General features: G+C 34.6%; 1 protein-coding gene across 2 annotated transcripts; it reads right to left on the bottom strand.

Annotated features, from left to right (window-relative positions):
• Positions 1-803: 803 nt before the first annotated feature.
• On the bottom strand, positions 804-22,994 carry LOC113643625 (protein Atg16l2). 2 transcript variants are annotated; one of them, XM_027147974.2, is made up of 18 exons: positions 22,588-22,975; positions 22,238-22,304; positions 21,611-21,662; positions 21,177-21,250; positions 19,691-19,942; positions 19,023-19,085; positions 17,470-17,562; positions 17,206-17,259; positions 15,810-15,915; positions 12,027-12,132; positions 10,476-10,546; positions 10,240-10,311; positions 9,585-9,705; positions 8,909-9,014; positions 6,358-6,507; positions 3,849-3,896; positions 2,151-2,252; positions 804-1,568 (listed from the first exon to the last, which is right to left on the bottom strand). In XM_027147974.2, exons 1-18 carry the CDS (start codon positions 22,730-22,732, stop codon positions 1,475-1,477), a joined length of 1,776 nt encoding a protein of 591 aa, XP_027003775.1. In that variant the 5' UTR covers positions 22,733-22,975; the 3' UTR covers positions 804-1,474. The 2 variants fall into 2 exon arrangements, 1 of the variants encoding a protein (XP_027003775.1); XR_003440822.2 differs by having other exon boundaries at positions 1,529-1,568; positions 3,849-3,891; positions 22,588-22,994.
• Between the last annotated feature and the right edge of the window lie 479 nt (positions 22,995-23,473).

The raw sequence follows: 23,473 nt of genomic DNA, 5'->3' as shown, positions 1-23,473 counted from the left end.
GGGTGATAACTAGCGCTAAATAAGACACATTTTTGCTCACTATTATGCTGCAGGCACTGACTGAGAAGCAAAATTCAATCCAAACATTCATTACCAGCACAAAGCTTCAATGCAAACATTAGAAACAGATTTAAGGAAATAAAACACAGCTCAGATATTCAGAGACTTAAACGATGAAAAATTTTCAATAATGCAATAATGTTCAATTTAAAAATACCTCAAATTAAAACTGTAATATATTACAATAACCGCATTAATAAACAAGAACACTAAGATATATAAAATTGTGATAATCGTATTTGTATAATCGTAATTGTGATAATCAATTTCAGTGCCGTGATTCAGTTCACCAAAGATTGCTCTAATATTGACTGCTTCTGCTATAGGGTTGTAGTACAATTTAGAGTAAATTATGGTGATATCGAAATGACAATCTTTATAAAGATGGTGAAAAGCCTGAATTTGGTTTACTAATGACTAATAAAGCTATTAATAAGTCACATACATTAAAGTAGTTTATCATTACTAAAAGAGAATTTAAAAAAATACTGTATATGGGATTGTGGATGTCAGCACTTACAGTATATACTGTATGAGCAAATGGCTGCCTTCATAACTGTTAAAAGAAAACTCAAACTTCTTGCCATTCAGTAAACCACAGAGTCTAAACTCACACCACAGATGGAATACAGTTTGCAAAACCTTGCTGACACTGATTCACGCTGATGTATCCTCCAAAGTGGTTCCCTAAAGTGCACAATACAAACAATGTAATGTTAAAAAAATCACAAAGCAGGACTTGGTGCTGGTAAGAAAAAGGGAAAGAATTTTATTTATCTAGTAGTCGGTACATAAACCATGACAGTCAGTACATGTGGGTTGAAAATAAGAATGTAAACAAATCTATACACTCCCTATACACAGTAAAAAACTGCAACTGGATATCTTTAACAAATGAGAATGTAAATGAATAAGTTTAGAAAAATGAGACACATTATTGTATTTGAAGAAGCACTGCAGCACAAATCAGGTACAGATACAAAATTCCTGTATTTATATACTGCACTATAATAAATGATAAATTACAAAATAGACATACTGTACAAAATTTATTTTTATTTTTACACTGTGAAATATAATTAGATAATTTCTATATAAGCAATCTGATCATATTTCTGATGAAAATATGAGAGTGACTCAGTATGTTACCAACCATCATAATCTATTTTCTTGCTATCTGTGTATTTTTGTCAACAGGCTTTCGCTCTTTAAGACAATATGATTGCCAGACCGAAAGAAATTTAACATGCTTGTGGTGTTTGGTTCTATGAGCAATGGAAACACTGGAGCTCTTTTAATGACTGCTTTAGTGTATAGAACATGTTGATCCTCACATGCTGAACATGGATGTGTGGATGCTACTGATGCTGGTGTGTAATTCAGCAGCAGAGAGTACAGAGACTTTAATCCAGTTTCAGATGTCACTCCACAGATTGGCACATCGGCATTTATCAACACTCACCATATACTCGCCCGACATTGACCAAGCCACTGCATTAACCGAAGTTCTAAAAATACACAGTGAAGTCTTTTTCATTTCAGTGATTTGGCATAATCAATACAGACGTGCAAATATTTCTGATGGAATATGCAAGTAATGTCACGGACTGAAAAACACATTACAGAAATGTGCCTAAAAGGTAACACTGTCTGAGAATATGGGTGGTGCTTATACTGGTGAAAATGGAAGCATTAGTGTAACAGATAAGGAAAAAGAGGCAATGACAAACATTGTAATGCACATTATCTGATATAATCTTCTTGGTTCACTTGGATTTGTCACTAGACAAATTGTAAAGGTTTTTGACTGACTGGCTTCATCTTTTCTCAGAATATTCCAGATTCTTCTTATTATTATTATTCAATATTATCAAATCTATACTATCTCAGAGTTAACAATGCCATTGTTCAGCTGAATTGTTCCCCCTCAGCAAGCTGATATTATGCAATTTCAATATAGTTTGCCTCAATCTACTGGTCAATTACCCTCATCTACTGGTAATGCAGTAAAACTGTATTTGTTATGCAAATTAAATAAAATTATCTCCTTGTTTTTTTAAAAGTAAGGTTACTAATGGGATCCTGGATACCTGTGCATGGGTGGTAGTCGTGTTTCCAGGTTGCCTGTGCTAATGTTCCAGATGTACACACCACCATCTGCAGAGCCAGCTGCCAGGTAACTTCCATCTGGACTAAAGTCAAGTGAAGAAAGGAAAGCATGGTCATCTTGGAAATAATTGTATACCATTACTTTATGCAACACAAGTATGGATAACGATGTTACTAACAAAATCACTTATATTTGCATGTATCCCATTAAAAATGCATCTTAGTCTGTAAAATCTTCATGAAATTTAATATCTTAGTTGTCTAGTTTTAGATTTTTTTTAGGAAATTAGCTAACAAGCATTTTGCCCCCTTAAAAAATAGATCTACATCCCAAACTAGTAGAAGATAAGGAGCAATCCTAATACTTCTGTGGATATTTTCTCAGGATATTTAACAGGATATTTTTCTCTCCTTGAAAAATGATGGTATTTTTATAGAAATTGTATGTCTTTAGTCATTAATTATGAATGCCTATGTCTACAATGCCCAAAGTTGCATAATACATCTCTCATTTCACCACATCACTATTAATGAGTTAGTATCATCTAGTTTATTCCTGTTTTCTGATCACCTGACTATTTGCCTGCCTCATGTTTCATAATGTTTGCTAGACCTTTGATTTGTCTGCCACACTGATTTAATAGAACCAGAAAATCTGCACTTGTCCATCGTCTGCTACATGACAATGAAGAATTAAAGATTTAGGACAGTGAAGTTATAGTTCTGAGACAAAGCCACAGTCATGATCAAAACAAGACATGATGTAATCATCCTGTCTTCTGCTTCAGACATTACAAAAATAATACAAGAACCTAAATTTGACACTGTTTCTTGACATTTATCTCATGTGTATGCAAAATAATTTGTGAGCATGTTTATGTATAAATCAAGATATACATTTGTGAATTTTGTTTTGTGCATAATGTTTAATAAGACCGTGCTGATCTGGTATGCATTAGCCCCACCCTCTCTGGTTTGAGATTACACAGACCTTTTAGAATGACTCAATGCATTCTGGTCTTGCTGTTGCCATAGAAACTGCTAAGTATATGATTCAATGGGGAGTGAGCCACAGACCAGAACCACAAATAGGACTTCAGCCTTTGTCATTTCTACACTGCATCCTCTTCCTTTTCTTGTCTCATCTTATATTACACGAAGCACTTAGGTTTCATGCATTTCCTTTTTTCTAAATTAACAAATACAAGTAGAATAGCTTTTTTCAAACATTTTATATTTATTGCACATAGTGCATGGATTCTGATGCTAGGCTGCCAGATAGGAAGATACTGATTAATCAGATTCTAGCTTCACACAAAAGGTAAAGCAGACAAATAATGCTGGAAGAATTATCCTGTTTCAAACAAGAAAATATTTTCCATTCAAATTAAGTTAATTTTAATTTTTCAAATTCCAGTTAATTTTAAATAAGATAAAACAAATGTATAAAAGTTGGAATACATTGCACATTTTTAATCTGACAATTTACTGATTTCAAAAACATTGCTATTATTAAGAAATGTGTAAAACAGCCCTTTTTTCTTGACACATAATGTATAAAAATAATAAAAATAAAAAAAACTCTTTCCAAAGCAATCATACTAAACAACTTAAAATAATGAGCAGTAATTTTATTGTTATTTTTAAATGTAGGTCCATTTTAGATTTTTGTGTCTTACCTGAAGATAGCTTTGGTGCTGTCACTTCCACATTTGAAACCTTCTGCCCTAGGATGATCATGAAAAGAAGAAGAAGAAAAAGTGTGAACTTCATTTTTTAAATAGATTTGCTATCATAGCAAACTTGCTTTTAAAGTTCCATAAACAGGGAAACTCTGGGGCAGTGAATAATAATTCAGTTCATCAGACTTGGGCTGTATTATGCTGTAATTACTTCAAATACAACTTCAAATATACTACCTAGTCAGATGGCCAGCATTGTAAAGCAGCGGAGAGAGTCAACGGGTTCCTTACAAAACATGTCAGGAGATGGATTGGCTACAAAAAAACTGCCCTTAACAGAACCCTGTGAATGGCGCCCTGCAATGGACTGGTTTCCCATAATTACTAAAGATAAATAAATAATTATAATGTCACTGAATACACCTCGTTCTACCCGAAGCGCAACATTACCTACTTTCTCCCACATTGCTGCCACTGACGTGTGGCTCTTCACCAGCTGGTCCACCTAATATCCAGTGACACAGTGGTTGCAAGAGTAGCTGGTTCATAAAGACTGTCCAACTGGCTTGTGTACACCTTAAAATATGCAAACGTCTTTAGACTGCTCTGCTGTGTATTCTATCTAAGGTAGGTATCACAAGAACTCTACTTGGACCTCAGTCTCAGCATGCATATCAGCTTGCCAGATGTCAGCCTGGATGAAGGATCACCTCCAGCTCTAACTTTCAAAGACAGAACTTATTTTTTCTTGTCAAGAGCCCTGATCCAGTACATCACCATCAAGCTTTGTCAATCTTTGTCTGTGGGATTTCTCTGGTATAATTTACTTAATCTTTCAGATTTTGCTTTATATAATAACAAGAAGATCAGACCATACTTGCTCATGTCTCAACTTCTTGTCTCAAATTCTCTTCTGGCTGGCATACCACCTTGCACTATTAAACCACAGCAGATGATTGAAAACACAGCAAGCTTAGACTTTATGGCCTTGATGCTTACATTTAGAGTACATAATGGACTATCACCCACATTTTATGGTCTGTGAGTGAACTTAGCTTGACAGAACTAGTGCCCTGTGTTTTTTTTTTCTAAATCACCTGATTTAGAGTGCACCTGCTTGGCAGACTAGTGCCCTGTATTTTATTTTTTAAATCACCTAATTTAGAGCTAACCGATGCACTAATGCAAAACCATCTTCCGGTTGAATATGCTTATGTGTTTAAACTGAGTTGTGTTTTTAATTAGAAATCCAGCATGGTGTAAAATAATCACTGTATCATGTGCTCTATTTACTTTTGTTTATTTTGTGTATTGGGAGCTGTGTGCATAGCACTCTATAAATATTACATTCTGCAATCTTTGTATTGCTGACAGATACATGAATGGTACTGTTCTTAAGTGAAATATCTTACAGTAAGTCACCTCTGACAAATAAATGTATAATTAATAAGATGATTGGATTGGAGATGTTTCTGCAAGTTTAGGATTGACCTCTTGGCTATTTCTCAGTCCTTGGGAACTTGATTACTTGATTATGCTTTCAATATTGTGTAGATCCTCCTTGTGCCATCAAAACAGCTCTGACCCATTGAGCCATGAACTCCATAAGACTTCTGAAGATGTACTGTGGCATTTGGCCCCACGATGTTAGCAGATAATCATTTAAAGTCTAGTCATTTGTGAGCTGGGGCCACCATGCAACAGACTTGTTTGTCCAGTGCATCCCACAGATGATGGATTGGATTCATTTCTTGGGAATCTGGAAGCCAATCAACATCTTAACTCTTGCTATTTTCTTCAAACCTCAAATATTTGCAGTGTGGCAAGGAGCAGTATCCTCCTGAAAGAATGGAATTAAGGAATACCATCACCATGAAAGAGTGTACTTGGTCTGCAACAATTTTTAGGTAGATGGTACAAGTCAAAGTACATGCAGACCAGGCCACCTTTCACCACTGCTCCATGGTCCACTTCTTATGCCCTTTGTAGATGCTTTTCGGTAATGTATAGGGCCAACATAGACACTCTGACCGGTTTGCAACTATACAGCCCCATATCTACTTTTTAGCAATCTGTGCTTCTGAAGCTCTTCTGGCAAATCAGACCAGACAAGATATCCTTCACTCCCTACATTCATTAATAAGCCTTGAGTGCCCATGACCCTGTTGCTGGTTATCCTTCCTTGGATCACTTTTAGTAGGAGCTACTGCATATCAACACAAGCCAACAACAAACCAACAGATCATTAAATAATTCCAAATCCATTCTCATTATCACCTTATATTGGATATGTATCTTATCTAGGACATGTACTACATCCTACATGAAGAAGAAATTTCATAGATTATATTTTCTAATTCACAAAACTCTGAAAATAATAAGACTTAGATCATGGATATATATATATATATATATATATATATATATATATATATATATATATATATATATATATATATATATATATATATATATGTTTTGAATTATGTGAATTAATTCTGTGTACCGGAAGGCCATTCTGGTATTGCTCATTCTCAGATCCACCAGCTGCAGGCTGTCATCTCTCGAGCAACTTAGTAACTGTCTGTGGTTGGGTGAAATGTCAAGTGATGTCACCCTGCCCTGTAATGGAACCTCCTGAGTGCAGCTTGATGCCCTGTAAAAATATGGTACATCATATTAATAAAAGTAGCAATATCTATGCACACATGACAAATAACGAATGCATCAGTTACCATCATGTGATTAAGGCTGCAATCGAACAACTTCATATGTATAATTAGTGTGTAAAAATAAATGACAGAAACTTAAGTTTTTGTTTTACCGTCAAATTAAGTTAAAAATAAGTTAAAATAAAATGAATCAATTGATCATTACAAAAAAAAAAAGCAAAATGTTCTAGAGGTTTTAAGTCTATAAACACCTATGTTTTTTAGGCTTTTATGTAGACTTATACTAGACTTGAATAACATAATTCTACATAACAGCCTAAAAAACATATAGGTTAGGAGATGACTACGATCCCAGCTTGTTTGGTTACATCCATATAAGCCCATTGTACTGACTTCTAAGAACAGACTACTAAATATATACAGCATGTACTAATTATACTATATACTACATATTAGTAAGCTAACACTACATATCTGTTTGTAAAACTCCATCTCTGCATTTTCAATAAAATCGCTGAAACCCTGTCAAACACAAATATAATATCTATTTAATAAGGGTGGCATGGATATTGGCTGAGTGTCTGCAAGCCATCACATAAGTCTTACGTCTTACACTTGACAGATATCAAAAAGCAAAAAAGCGTAGAATCAGTAATACACATCTTTTTTCTTTTGCTTTATTTTGCTCACTGCCATATTACAGTATATATCAGCTCTTAGAGACTCAAGGAGACAATTAGTATGTGGGCTGACAGTTGCTAGGCAACAGGCGAGCAGTTGGCAGGGCAGCAGCTGGAGGTTACTGCTGCTTGGAGTGAATGAGAGATATCAAGGGCTCAGGCGTGGGCAGAATAATACATTCATTTCTTGAAGTCTTTAAATGCAGAAGAAGCACACAGGAATCACATGACGTTTCAGTCTTAAAACAATCCTTACGCAACTTTGTTTTAGAATGTATTCCTAAATGGTATTTGTTTCAGAATGTGTTTCACATTTTGAATCCTCAATGTGGACACTGATGTTAAATTCTCCCAGACATACTGTAGTACTTGTTGTATCACTACGTGGGATTGTTTATGACTTGCATGCAAAGCAATCATACAACACCTCTGTACATTTGGTGACCAGAGGCAGAACATTGTTCTCCAAATCATTTAGCAATGGACTAATTAATCCATATTTTTATATACGTGTGATACAGTAATCTCAATACTGTAGCACTCATTCCACACATACGTACACTTTAGATTATGTTTTATTACACTGTCATTAAACTAATTTGTGTATCATTTCAAATATTTCTGGTGAAGGCCTAATAGTGTGCCGTCGTATTGTCCATTTGTAAATGCTAGTTGAATCGAAGTTTATCATTATGAAAAATGTTTCATAATGATCTAGAAATTAATCCCCATACAGTTCTTCAAATGTTGGACATAAATCAAATAAAGTTGACGTTCTGTGTGTAGTCAGGATTTCCAATTACATTTGCTGGCAAACAGAATCAAAACCTAAAAATAAAATACTGTATGTCAGTGTCTTGTATTTGAAAGGATTTTATTAAACATGACTCAAAACTATTTCAGTTTCAGGGCCCGCTGCCATAGTTCAAAAGTTTACTTACATATACTGTAATAGCACAGTGTGCAGATTTAACCATTCCTTTATCTAACCTTCCCTCTGTTTAATTAGCTGGCAGTTTTCCATGTATATTTCACTATGTGGTCTAGATGTTTGTGAACACCTGATCATTACACCCATAAGTGCTTGTTAAACATCCTGTTATAAAAACCATCAGCATTAGAAGTGAGTAATAACAACAGAAGGCATTTAAGTAAATTTTGAAATGTGGCTGTGGATATTTGTGCTCATTACAAGAGCATTAGTAAGATCAGTCACTGATGTCAGGTAAGAAGGTTTGTGATGCAGTCTGTGGTCTAATTCAACAAAGTGCTCAGTGGAGTTGAGGTCAAGAATCTGTGCAGAAAACTCTTCAACAGACTTGCTAAACATGGAAAACCATTCTTTGTCATGATGGAACAAGTTTAGTCCCCATAGTTCCAGTGAAGGGATATTCAAAAACATACAAAGATGTCCGATACAACAGTGTGCTTTCAAATTTAAGTTTATGGAAGGCCCACATTATAAACAGATACAGGACAATGTACGTCCTGGTTATTAACTAAATAACAGTATAAACTGTCTAGAACAGTAAGGGAATGACTGGTTTATTGCAGCAATAGGTTATTTTCCCTCAAGTCTTGACAACTATGGGACTATCTTTACCATTTACCATTAGAATAAATGTTAACATGTTACTGTATTTTACTGTGGATATAAAATATATTTGAATATATATTTTGTATAAAAATAAAAATGGTTTCTTACCTGCTGTCCCAGAATCGTATTTTTCTGTCAAAATGGCCACTGATTATGTAATAGTCTGAGCACACTATGTCGCTGCAGTAGGACAATACCTCAATGGTTTGTATACCTAAATAAAGGAGCAAATATGAATCAAGTGAGGGAATGTGTACATAATAGAATAAAATTGTGAACATTCATCATAACACTAATCACAGTATTAAAATAAATTAGATTTCCCAACCACTGCCTTTCGGGAAACTGGTAAATGGTGTAACTCTCGTTATGCATCAACAGACTGTATGACTTGTTTAATACTGGCATTACTATTTTCAAGAGTTTGGATATCTAGATTTAGTGACAGGAAGCCAAAATCCAGATTTGAAAGATGTATGTGAAAGACAAGGTAATTATCTGGCTGCCAAAAAAATTCAAACTCATTCATTCATTCTTTTTCTACCGCTTATCCGAACTACTCAGGTCACGGGGAGCCTGTGCCTATCTCAAATATGAGGTTTTGTTTTGCTAAAACTGCTGCTGATGCATTGACTATGCTAGACCAAGCTTTTCGAGACAGTTACCAATAGAAACATTACTGCAGTTTACAACTATCATGAGTAAAACTGGTGGACAGCATACATGAACATAATTGATATCAATTCACTACCGATATTACACAAGTGTGTGTTGACAGACTTACAGGCAGCACGTTGCAGGTCCCAAATTTTTACAGTCCTGTCTCCACTCCCAGTCAACACCTGCCTTAGGTTATATTTAAACCTTGCTGCTGTCACTTTGCGAGAATGACCTGTCAGTATACACTACAAAAGCAAAAAAGAGACAGAGAATTAAACATGGAGTTATTACAGGTAATAAATAACATTTTAGTCACTATATTTACAATAGATAAGTCTTGTTATATACGACTTTATAGTCAATTCCTTTACTAGAGATTACTGGATATCCATGCTAATAGAGCATGAAGACAATTGAAGAAGATTTGGTGGCACTAAATAAATGTGAAATAATGTGTATTGTTATATAAATGTCAAAACTAATTATAAACATAGTAGAAAAACACCCTCAAAACCTCTGCAACAACACTCATCAGCCAGCCTGTTTATACATCACAATATTGGTTTGAGCGTGTCTTAAATGCATAAAAGGGATCATTTTCTTAATTTGCAGCAGCACAGAGTCACATGATACCTCTGAATGTAAGCTGGCACATCTCACACAGCATGTCTTAATGCAGCTCTGTGTGGAAGATGCTCTGCAGAGTATGATTCAGGGGAACAGTAGAGTATATCAGGAATGCTCAGTCAGACAGAGTCAGGGAATAGGGACTCTGTTACCTTTGGAACAGATTCATCCAGCTGCCAAATTAGAGCCGAGTTGTCATACGATCCAGCTACAATTCGGCTGCCCTGATTGAGTTGGGAGAACAGGATGATAATACACAAACAAATTCACACAAAATTAATCAACATGACAAGACTCATTAGGCAAAGTTTAAAAATCAACATCTATAAGCTATACCATTACAAGTGATATGTCTCCTAAACAAAAATGACATGGTGTGTATTCATACCGTCAAGTCAAACTCAATGCTGGTGATGCCCTCATTACTCCCATCTAGTGTCCCTCTGTAGTGCAACATCCCTAAAAGACAAATATTTAGATTCAAAAGTATTTTCAATTACACTTCTCTCAATGAATAATAAAGACTAATATTATTTATTTAAACAGTAATTACATAACAATAATTTATTGTGGTTTTAATGTAATTTTTCTTGACTTTATGGCACTAAAACATGACTTTAAACAGTAAAATAATATACTTTTTCACAGCCTTTATCAGCACTGAACATAGAAATAAATTTAATTTCTACCTGCTGTTAATTTTTGCATAGTAAAAATTTGAAGACTTTGCACATAAAGAAATAAAATCCATGAAATCTATTACAGAAATATAGTACAAAACCTATGTACATAATTAATATAGTTTATATTATATTTCATATCTTAAATATTAATGCACTACAACATTAAAACAAATTTAAACTTTTTTTTTAAGCTTTTTGGCTGAGATAAAAATTATATTATTATAAATATACTGATAAATATTAGTGTTCCATAATAAATTATGACTAAACCTATTCCAAATCTGATGAAATTGATGGTGGTGATATCAAGACACTTCATTCAAATGAGCACTGGCTATGTACACTCCCCCTCTAAAAGTACAGGAAAGTATTGGAAATTCTTAATTCTTTGTTTTTGCAATATACTACAGGTTTAAAATCAAAAGTAGAACAGTGACTTTTAGTTTCATTTCCTGACATTTATCTAGTAGATCTTATAAACCACTTAGAACAAGACACCTGTTTTGTTCGGTCATCCATAACTTCCTGTTCTAGTGGGGTATAACAGGCCTGATTTCTTTAGTCACTCACCAACATGAAGAGGATTAGAGAACATATAAATGAACTGAGACTAATGTAGGTTGACATTCACAGATTATGCAACAGCTACTGCTAAAGCAATAATTAAAATTAATCAAATTTTAGAGGTAATAAACATGTCTTGAAAAGTCAACAGTGGAAATGTTGATAGGATACGTGGCAATATATATGAAGAATAAAAATTAAATGTAAAATAAAGTATGAATAAAAATCTGGCTGCCTTTGCTTTGCTGAAAATACCAGTAGGACAATGATCTAAAACGTGTCCAAATAGATAGAAAAATCTTTCGCTGCCTAAAAATCATGCTTTTGACGATGTTATTCCAATCGTGGTCATGTGTTAAACTGAAAAACTGTGGCATGTGATGAAGAGCTTCAATCTCATCTAGCATTACAGGAGAAGAGGAAGTGGTACCAAGTACAAGGATATGTGAAAATTGTTACAAATATTCTGATTTACATCTATTATAGTCTAGATTTCTTACATATTTTAGTATGAGTATAAATGATCAACAAAGACATTATATTATTATATCAAAAAATATTATTATTCTATCTTATTCCAACTTTTCTAAACATGGCTCACAAAATTAGTTTGAAATTTTCAAAGCTGCCAATTATAAACTCAGAAAAAATATAAAACCTTTTTTTCATTCTCACTTGTTGGTGTATAGTACCTGAGCTGATGTCCCACAGCTTGATCACTCTGTCTGTGCCTCCTGTGGCCAGCAGATTTGACCTCGGGCTGAATCTCACTGCATTGATGCCAAGCTCATGAGCATCCTGCACCAACAGAGAAAATTCATATCTGACACTTAGAAACATACTTTTCACGTTCACTGATTTTCCATAGTACTTCCAAAATGAAGTAACTTTTGCAATACTCAAAATTGAAATGCTACGCAGCAGGAACAGGAGGTTCACTGAATTCATTCAGATTTACTGACAATAAAGTATGCAACAACATAAATTACTCAAATTCTGAAAAAGGGAAGTGAAAAGAAAGAGATGTCCTAACCTTAACTGTTGCTAAGCATGACAGAACAGCATGAGTAATACAAAAACATGCAAGACATCACATTTCTACAACTAAGAACTAAGACAGAGGAATGGATATTTAAAATGAAAACAATTACAGTGTTGGGTGCCTGCATGTGACAGAGCTGCACTGTGTCACAACAGAAACCGTTGTATAGAAATGCATAAAGGCCATTGTGGTCCATACCATGGAACGCAAGCTCCAATTGATATTTAAATCTAAAGACACATTTATCTGTCAATCTGTCCATTATTTTCTCCCCTCATGTGTACACTGATGATTTCATTAACATATAATTTAATTTGACTAACTCTAACTCTGGTTCTCTAACTAGGAACTGTGATGCTATAAGGGGTTGATAATTTAACCTTCCTCTTATGTTAGCTTTCTGTTACCATCTGTTATGTTAACGGGTCGGTTTTGACCCGTGTCTTAAAACAGTCAGAAAATAGCCTCAAAACAATTATTTATCATCAGATTTGTTTCCTTCCTCTTAGATACCATGTTAGGTTTCCTTATCCATAAAAAGATTGGTTTTAATATTTTTGGTGTGGCCCTTGGGCCTTTCTTTTGACAGCATACTTTTCGTTTTCAATTCCAAAAAATGGTAAAACTAACCTCAAGAGAATTACATAAATAAATGAAAGATTGTTATGTTTCCTGACTATTACTTATGAGTATTAGGATACATCTCTTAAATAAATTTGTTTTATATATTTTTTAATTTTAATTTTATTAACTATTGTAACATCTATGGTGTTACGGGTCAATTTTGACCCATATATTTTTTTCAAAAATAGAACATTAATACAAATACAAAATGAAAAGCAGAACAAGTAATGATACAAAATGTAGATTTGCAAGGTCAAACACACAACAACCAATCAAGCAAATCAAACCAATAGAAATATATTACTACTAAATCCAATAAAGTCTTTGTGTGCAAAAACATGCATGAGTTTAGATGCATGTGTGGTCATTCACTCGCATGTCTAGGTGGCAGTCAGCTTGTCCACCTCTCCATTGTTTTTATTATAGTCCAGGATTAATATGGGCTTTTTGTCACATAGTGATGAGACAGCAGAATCTTTGTAAAAAGTGGACATAAGTACAACAATCTTTTTGGGCAACATGAAACAACAGTGGTGGTGTCTGTAAAAGTAAATTTTTAAGAAAGAGGAGCCCTGTGCTTCACCTGCAAAATTTCAACGGGCAACTCAGGTTTATTTTTAATTTTTTTATTGTGCCCACCATGGTAAGTTTCCTTCTAAGAAGTTCTTGTCCAAGGTCATAGCTGATAAAAAATTGTCACACGTGATATTGTGATCCCACAGTCCAGTAGTATATCGAGGACTACACATTTCCGTTGTTTTTTCTCAGGGATGCCACTCACAGGTTTGCCTGTGTAAATCTGTAGATTTTTAAGACGTTTGCTGCCATGAGGAGGTACTGAGCTTCAATATATGTTACTTCAGCACTGGCAACCACCTCATCAGACTCATTAGATATGTCTATGTCTTCCATTGATACTTTACATCATCTTCATCATCAGAAACATGCTTGTCCATATCACTATGCTGTTCTCTGTCCTCTGCCTCATTTTCAGCAAAGATATGATCCAGAGCTTGGCTTGTCATAAGTTGTCTTTTCATTTTCGCATGCTCCAAGATGGCGATGTGTACTCTGCAAGTCACTAACTCCATACTGAATTGGTCTTATGCATGCCTTAGAGGTGTCTGGACGTATACGTGACATGACATACGGCTAAGTACGGTGACCCATACTCAGAATTTGTTCTCTGCATTTAACCCATCCAAAGTGCACACACACAGCAGTGAACACACACACCGTGAACACACACCCGGAGCAGTGGGCAGCCATTTATGCTGCGCACCCAGGAAGCAGTTGGGGGTTCGGTGCCTTGCTCAAGGGCACCTCAGTCGTGGTTTTGCCGGCCTGAGACTCGAACCCACAACCTTAGGGTTACGAGTCAAACTCTCTAACCATTAGGCCACGACTTCCCCTTATAGCTATATGTCTTTATTTGTTTCTTTTGTTTGTCCAGGGAAAAACGGGCAAAGAGAAAAGCCCCTAACTAAAGCTCACAGGTTTGGAAGAGAAGCTGGCTGTCAGTGGGCTGTTGGCTGACAGTGTTAGTGAGCTGACAGTGTGTTTATGACTTCAGATTCAGCACTAATTATAGTATTATAATATTATATTATAACTGGGTCTAACTACACAAAGGTCACAATTTTCACCAGAGCATTTTATAATTTAGTAAAAAAAATTTTTATTTTTTTTTGTTTAAATTGAGGTTCCTGACAAAGTCCAAAAGCCTTGATGCAATTAACAAATTTATGTGGTACTTTTAAGCATTTAAAACCTAAAAATGGGTCGGTGCCGACCCTGACACAAGACAAAGGTTAAAGTGACTGACAGTAAAATAACTGAGGTCCAGAATACGAAATTTGAATGAATGGAGGAATTACTTGCATTTTCTTAAATATTAGTGGAAATTTACTTCTTAATTTATTATTATTAGGGATGTCAAAAATTCCATATATTGATTATCAATCACCATGGTATTTACTCAATGATGTAAACATACAATTAAATGGGTAATTTGGGTCTGCTAGCTGTTTAACATTGTCAGCTATTAGACTTGTGTTTGGGGGTGATATAACAGAGCCTGTAGTTATAATTTATCTCCATCACTCCTCTTCTATTTTGTTCATTTTATATTTGTGCTGCTTTAATTTTCTAAGAGGATCAGCTGTGCTTGAGGAATATAATAAAACTATTGGAGAATCTCTGGAAAAGAGAAAGAGAAGTGATGTATGGAATTGTTTTCAATTCTTGTTGACAGTGCAGGTCTATAGATAAATAAAAATAAATGCCTTACTGTGATACGATAAATTTGAGGAAAAGAATCATGGCACTTATGTCTGCTAAAAGGCAGTGTACAGGTACAACCTACTATTTCATAAGCACGGAACAAATGAAAATGATGGATTCAGCACAGGCGTAAAATCAGTTATATGCAATCACTCAATGTGTTACAGAGCCCTTTTTTCCCAAACCAGAGTAAAAGGTGCCTTGCCACTATTACTTATGCTTACTATAACAATTCTGCTGTGCAGGAGCAGCTTAAGCAGGTTATGACAGTACTCCAACAAAAGACTCCTGGATCTCATGATCTACTGACCTCTCAAAGTTGTTCAGTGACTGCTGCTAGGATGCATGCCTGACCTCGCTAATTCATTCATGAACACTTATTATTGTATAATCTAGTGGGCCTTTACCATAAGACACAGGTAATCCTGTAAACAAACAATAAACCTTTCCAAATGATCAATGCAGGAAAAAGGCATTGACCCTAACATATTAATCCTAACATCTTACTGGAAATTTGAACACTTACCACTGATTGAATGACTTTGGTTGGGACTCTAGCTACTAAGCAAACTCCTAGAGGTGTGTAGAGATCCTCTTCCAAACTGCTAACTGAATTACCTCGCCTCTTCTTACTGAAAAAGAAGAAAGATTTATTATGCCTAGCAGATAAATGCTAGAAAGGAAAGTGTGATTGACTGTAGCATGATTGTCGGTAACAGATGGGCTGGTTTGTGTATTTCAGGAACTGTTGATCTCTTGGGTCTCTCTTTTTTTCACACAGTACTCCTGCATTTACATAGAATGGTTTGAAAAACAAAAAAAACAGAATAAGGGACAGTTCAGTGGTTGTTAATATCTTGTAGATAAATGAGGTCATAGAAAAATGGGTTCAAGCTGCCATGAAGAATATAGTAACTCATTCTTTACATCTGCAGTGGACAGAACATCAATATCAAATCGGATAAACCGAAATAAATAAAGTAGACCGTGAGTGTATAATTAATATTGAAAATGTTACTGCTTTTGGTTTTTATTGTTATATTTTACTTTGGAGAATATAAACAATGATATTTACTTTCTTTCTATTCTTCATGTTAGTCTTTATAGAGGAACATTACATCATTTTATATGGAAGTCAGTTAAACTGCAATAATTTTGACAAAAACATACTATCTTTGATATGATTCTGTTTTGGTAAGGTGTTCAAAGCATGGCCCCCGGGCCAAATGTGACCTATAAACAGATGTCATTTATTTATTTTTTATTTATTAAAATTAAAATTACAATTTAATTTATTATTGTTAGTTTGTCCTGATACATTTGTTCCTACATAAAAAGTGCTGCAATTCCTAGTGTTCACACACACACACACACACAAACACACACGCACGCACACACGCACACAAAAACACAAACACACACACGTAAATGTAAATGAGTTTAAATGCATTTATGCATTTAAAAGCATGGTGAAAATACCCTCAGGATTACAGATTAATACAATTATAGGGTTTTCTGGAGTAAGTGAATTTGACACAGTAGACACAAAGACGTCCATTTTTAGAGTGTTTCTCGCACAACAATAGGAACACTGTTTGTTTCTTTGACAACACTAACACTCATTCACTTTGGTACTGCTTGCTGGTTTACACACTGAATTATAATGATGCCTGTAATCTTTCCACTTTTTCTCCATATAAACAAAGAAAACTTTGGATATTTATTGTGTTTTTTTTTTATAAATTCCTATCACAGATCTAGGAGAGCAAGTCTAAAACACCTACAATAACAGTATTAAACAACTTTTAATATGTTATGAAATCTTTTATAGCACTGATTAGATCTAGTTCTAATCGGAAATGCTTCTGATACTGTAACGTGTTGTATTTCAGTAAGTAAGTAAAAGTATAATGTTTACTCACTCAAATAGACCTCTGATTGAACCAAGAATCCGAGGAGAAGCAACCGAAGCTGACCTGAAAAAAAGAAATCCACACTCACATATTGGTATCTATTGTGTCATGGTGTGGTATAAGGTACCATATTATGATACTGTAATGATAGAATGCCTTACAAATTCCTAGACCTAAATCTGCTGATACTTCTTTTGTGAGTTTCTGCCATTCTTGTACAAATATATTTGTTGTATTGTTTGTTATTAATAATAAATTAATTAGTGCTGTTACCTGAAAGCTCGCAAATGACTACTTTCCAAATGCTCCCCTCTTTCATTCCTGTGTAGTAATGGTGATGATGGTAATGAAACACTTTTGGGTACTCTGTAAAAATATTGAACTTATTTGTGAAGCAAATTCTCACAGACCACAAAAAGCTGTAAATCCTGTCATGCTGTATTAGGTTTTAATCCAGTAATCAATAAATCATACCAAGACTACCAAATACACTCTTAGAAAAAAGGAATCTTTTTGCTTGTCCCTCTGGTGGGCCCCTTAATGGTTCTATGTTGAAACCAACCTGAAAGTGTTTTCCTATAATAAGCACCCTTTTCTGTAAGTGTGTATCAGTCAGCAACACAGTAGGTCGGTACAATAGTTTTCGGTCACAAATTTTCAGTGTCAAATAATCAAACATGGTGAAACTATGTGGACAAACAAAAGCAAAAAACAACCTTTATGTACTAGTTAAAATGTCCTTGAAACTGCAATTTAAAGCATACAGACTTTTCCATTTTATATCAAACTGTTAAAAACATCACTCTGTGTTTATTGTCTTGACTGAATTTTCATGGCCAATCCATTAGCTCACCTCAGTAGCTCACCATTCTGCCAGTCCAATAGCTCACCTTTCTGTCTGTTTGTCAGTCTGTTTGTCTCACTCTCATACTTAAGATTAAATAGATCTTGATATCATCAAGACTTGACATTAGCAATCATCAAGAATTCTGCAATGAAATATTATTCTGTTTATAAAAGTAAAATGCTTCAAGAAAGGCTCAGACGCTTTCACCTAATTTGTTTTTATTGTACCCTTGAAAATATTTGGAATCAGGTGCCTGGCACAAGATAGCAGTGGTCAGAAGAAAGAAACTAAATCTGACTCAACTGTCTGTAGCATAGACCTACCTAATATAGCCTACCTAATTAACAGGATTACCCACTGTAAAAAAATACTAATTTTCTAAACATAATTTCTTGTTCCTGTTTGGAAACATGCGACATCGTAAAATTATTTATTATTATTGATAAATACTGGCCAGTAACACTTTAATTGTCTCCAATCAGAAGTAGCCCAATGGAAAAAGTCTTCATAAAGAACCCAACACGATTACTTAATCAACTTGAACGCAAACAAACAAGCCATACAACACAAAACTTTTCTAAAATTCGAACTTTTCAAAATATTTCACAATACAGTAGCCCTATGCTGTAGGCTCACAGCTAACACACAGCAAGACCTATTCAAAATAATCTATGCATAAGACTAATCCAGTTCTGTGAAAGTACTTGTAAATCGAGTTAAAAAAAAACATGGTCTTACATTATTATGATGATGACTTTATTCATTTCAACTTTAAATTCAGAACTAGCACAATTAGTTCCAGTAAACAATTTTTTTTTCTTATTAATTTATTCATTAATTTAGAAGCAAGCTAAAAGCATTTAAGCAAATTATAATAATTTACATTTTGTAAAAAATAGTTTCTGACCTATTATATTTTTTAGTGTAGCTTGCATTTTTCTGCAAAAACCTAAAGCTGGTATTCAGCGTGATCACTTACGTGTCAATGTTCAAACTCTTACTGGAAGCCATCTCAAGATCCTTATGAAGACCTTGCCTGGCTCTAAAAGAAGTCACAGAAAGTTTTGGCAGCAACAGAAAACATTTCTAGGTCCAAGGGACATGGAATTGTGAAAAAAATATATACACATAGTATGCCTTTAAGTGCTCTGTTCTTAGAAATTAATACTTTATATTAAAAAAAAAAATAGTAAAATATTGGATTGTTCAGCCAACTGCATTCTCATTTATTTTTCACGGACGTAAAAAGTAAAAAGCAATGGCAAAAGGCAAAAGGATTGGACTGGTTACATGATACTTGTAGCTTCATTTAGGCAAAAATTTACATGTACATAAGACAACCTCAATTTTTTACACTTCTTAAAAAACTCCTTAAGTCTATTTTATACTACATTTACACTACATTTCATTCAACTAGGATAGAGTCCATTTAAATGAATAATTAAGAGAAATTATTAAGCTTTAATCCTCTATAGCAGATCTTCAGTCAGACAAAGGTTTACATACACTTTGGTAATATATGGTGTCATTGCCTTTTATTTGCTTGAACCTAAAATGTGCAAAACTTTTTCTTTCTTGTTTTGAAAATCTAATATCTTCAAGCGTATGTAAACTTTTGGCCTCAACTGTACCTCCACACACCCTCACCTCAGTCTTCTCTCATTGCGATGGTTCATGCGTGCAGCAGCCTGTTCTTTCAAATGAATCATCTCCTCCAGGATATCTGAGCCATGTAGTTTTTCCTTCCTGTAAACTTCATCCAAGTGCTGATAGCTCTCATGAAGAGTGTCATACTTACTCTTGAGGAGTAAGTTGCTATCCGTCATCTTCTTCACATCAGACTGCAGTCTGCCTTTTTCTAATTCCACAGCCATGAGGCTGTTGTGTGTTTCAAGTAAACTAATAAAAAAGAAAAATGTAGACATTTTAATCGTGATAGAAAATAAAATGTTTACTTTATGTTGTGCATATGTTTATGCCTAAGTATTGCAATTTATATAAACCGTTTAAAAACAAAAGTACAGAAATAATCAACAGATAAGGAGAAAAGGAACCAGCTCCAACGCAGAGCATTCAGAAAAAAGCCTAAAAGTCAAAAGTTGATACTTTGCTTTATAATATTATTAGAATCTCTTAGGCAATAGAAGCTGGAAGTCTGTGCAAATGGGATATGGGATGAGCAGTTTCAGTGCCTTAATGGATTTTGCAGCCAAAAGAATAGAAAGTAATTTAGTGAATGCAAATTCTGAATGTACATACAAGTGGACTATATTGTGTCTTGTAAATATTAACAAATACATGAGACAAAAGATTTGCATGAAAAGTTAAATTGTTGAAAGTTGAAGGAAATAAGATCGTATTATAATCTAAACGATCATACGTTTAAATCAATGTATATACATTCCACAGTCTATACACATGATAGAAGAAAGATCTTTCAATGTCTGCTTTGGCACCCCAATAAACAGCTTACTGTGTCTTGCTGTAGATAAAACTACACAGTCCCTTTAAAAACTGTAATTTCAGGGTCTGTCAAAATCTGTATTCATGTGCCACCTCAAGTTCAACTTTGTCATTCGTTATTGTTACAAACTAAAGCTGACAAAACCGAACTGTGAGAAGATTAAGTGATGGGCTAAGATTTTAAACAACAAATACCACAGGATTTTCTGAGAGGATAAGTAAGTTGGTTGGTAGTTTTTTCTGGAGATTTTGACTGTGGCACTTATTTGGTTTTCACAGGCAATCCACAACCAAAATATATATGGGAAAGGCAGCCACACACACACACACACACACACACACACACACACACACACACACACACACAAACACACATATATATATATATATATATATATATATATATATATATATATATATATATATATATATATATATATATATATATTATTGTGTAGCAATAGTAATAACACTGACATCCAATTCAGACTGACATCCAATATGACTGTATTTACTGATCTTTATTATACTATTACTATTACAGTGGGCAGTAAGCAAAACAAATCAGCTTACTAACTTACAAACTTTTTTTTGTTTTAAAAAATATTTCCTTAAGTAGTTAAGTAGGATGTGTTCAAACCAGAATGTTTACATTGATAAGAGAGCTTACCTGGCATGTTGCTTTTCAAGAAAAGCATCCTTGATTTTAATCTCTTGCTGCAGCTCCACTACTTTGTAAGCAAGCTATAATAACAACAACAACAACAACAAAAAAGAGAAATGTAAGAATCTATTCAGAAATGAAACAAAATGCAGATATAGATTAAGCAGAGGGGATTTGCTCACCGTATGCCACAGAGAACTTGTGTGTTCATATGTTTGAAATTATTAACCTATGCTTTTCTATTCAAGCTTTGAGCTTTTGAGCAAAACAAGTTCAAGCGCATCTCAAAATGTCTGAAGTGCCGAACAGACTGAGAGGGATGATTTCAATGTATTTAACTCAATACAAATGCATATATTGTCAACTGAGAACTGCAACTAGGAAATTCTACGACTGAACAGTATAGTGGCAGGTTGGTTTCGGGCGCCGCTGATCCCTACCTCTCCAGTGGCTGTCTTCAGAGATGCCAAATCCTCAGATGTAGAAAACGGTCTGTAAATAATAAAGAAGCAAAGACGGTGTACATTGGGTTTGTTACAGCGTCATGGTTTCAGAGTTGATCACAATGTATAATGTAAATCTAAACTAATGACTGTTCCCAAAGAATTAACATTGTAGAGAACAATAAATAAAAAATACATGTATGAATAAAAAAATACATGTATGAATAAATGCTGAAGTTCTTATCTTACAAGATATTTCAGTATACATTTTTTCCTGTCCTCAAATGTTTGTGTTTTTAGTGACTTATATCATTATGATGATATATGAATATACTATGAATATATGATACCGTGCAACAATTTTATCATAAAGCAAACACAAAATTATTTAGTAATATATGTACACATATGTACACGTTTAAGGTTTAACATAAATGTTAAAATTTGGTCTGAAGAGCACTGGATATTTGTTGTCATCCTGTTATTTTAATAAAGTCAACAAATAATTACACTGTAATAGCTATTTATTAAGCATGGGTTGTCTTGTTTGACGCCACTCTGACAGTTTACCAAACTTCTGAAGTGTTAAATCAAATAAAGTAATAGTTTAAAAGAAGTTATTACCTCGAAGGAGAGATAAGGCTTTGGGTGATTAATGCACGTTGTTCGCAGCGCTCGCGCAGGTTCACATCTGTAACAAGGAATCAGGTTCAAATTACATTTTACAGATCCATGTACTTTTTTTTTTTTAGGTCCATGTACTTCTCCATGCGCTGCATAGACTGTTCTACTGTTGTCTTACAGCACACAAATCTCTCTGGCACTCTGAGATTTCACGTATTAACCGGAGTGTGTCGCTTGTGCGTTAGAAAACAATCCAGTCACAAAAACATTGATAATACAGCAGACATGTTGACCTGAGGATAAAGTGGGGAAAAAAACAAACGTTCATTAATTATTTTAACATAGCCTACATGATCGGATCACATCCTGGAAGGCGATCTTCTGAGCTTTATCGCGATATTTCAGCTGCCTGAGGATGTGCCGTTTCCACGTCTCAGGGTGTTTTGGGTCCAGGTTCGGTTTGGGTAAAAGTCTCGTGCATTCCGTTGTGTCCATGATTAAACAACACGCCGGTGTTTCATTTCATACGCATGGCCCATGATGGATTTCAGCATTATGGATCGAGGTAAATCGTTATAGAAGATTAAAATTCGTGGCAAAAAAAGCAGAAAGTCCCAGGAACTTGTCAGACCAGTAGCTAAGCTGAAGTCTCCCTAACGTCAGAATGCACGCGCGGACACGCCTGTTCAGTCCGCCTGCGCTTTACATAAGCGGAAAATGTCTAAATCTGTTCACTGCAAACGCGCAAACACAGACAAGGAAGTTGTAGGTTTCCCCCTTTCTTTCGCTAATATGTTTGGGGAATAGTAAAAATGAAATTGACACGTTTATATATTGGAAAATAGTGTGGAGTGGAAAAAAAAGCACCCCCCCAAAAAAAATCTTGCCTATAATCATATTACATAACTGTTATGGAAAAATGTTTGGTTGTGTAATGTATGACCATAAAGTGCGTTATAGAAATCTGCAAGAACCTGCGAGAATGATAGTATATGCTAAAAGACAACCACTTTGTAGCTGTGATTGTTTGGTGCTGAACAGTTTTCATTCTCGACAGCTTTAGAATGGGAAAATGTCATAAGGTGAAGAACCAAATAAGTCACATTAGTTGATAGATCTAACTAAAAAGGGTGGCTGTGTTGTAGTTTGTCAACCGTTGTTAATGAATAGAAATCCTAGCCTTCTGTTATACATTGACTTAAACTTACTTTAGTAGAGTAAAACATTCATTATATT

Source organism: Tachysurus fulvidraco, chromosome 11, assembly GCF_022655615.1.
Source record: "Tachysurus fulvidraco isolate hzauxx_2018 chromosome 11, HZAU_PFXX_2.0, whole genome shotgun sequence".
Lineage (NCBI taxonomy): Eukaryota > Metazoa > Chordata > Actinopteri > Siluriformes > Bagridae > Tachysurus > Tachysurus fulvidraco.
The sequence above is the reverse complement of the archived record's forward strand: the minus strand, read 5'-3'. Positions and strand labels throughout refer to the sequence as shown.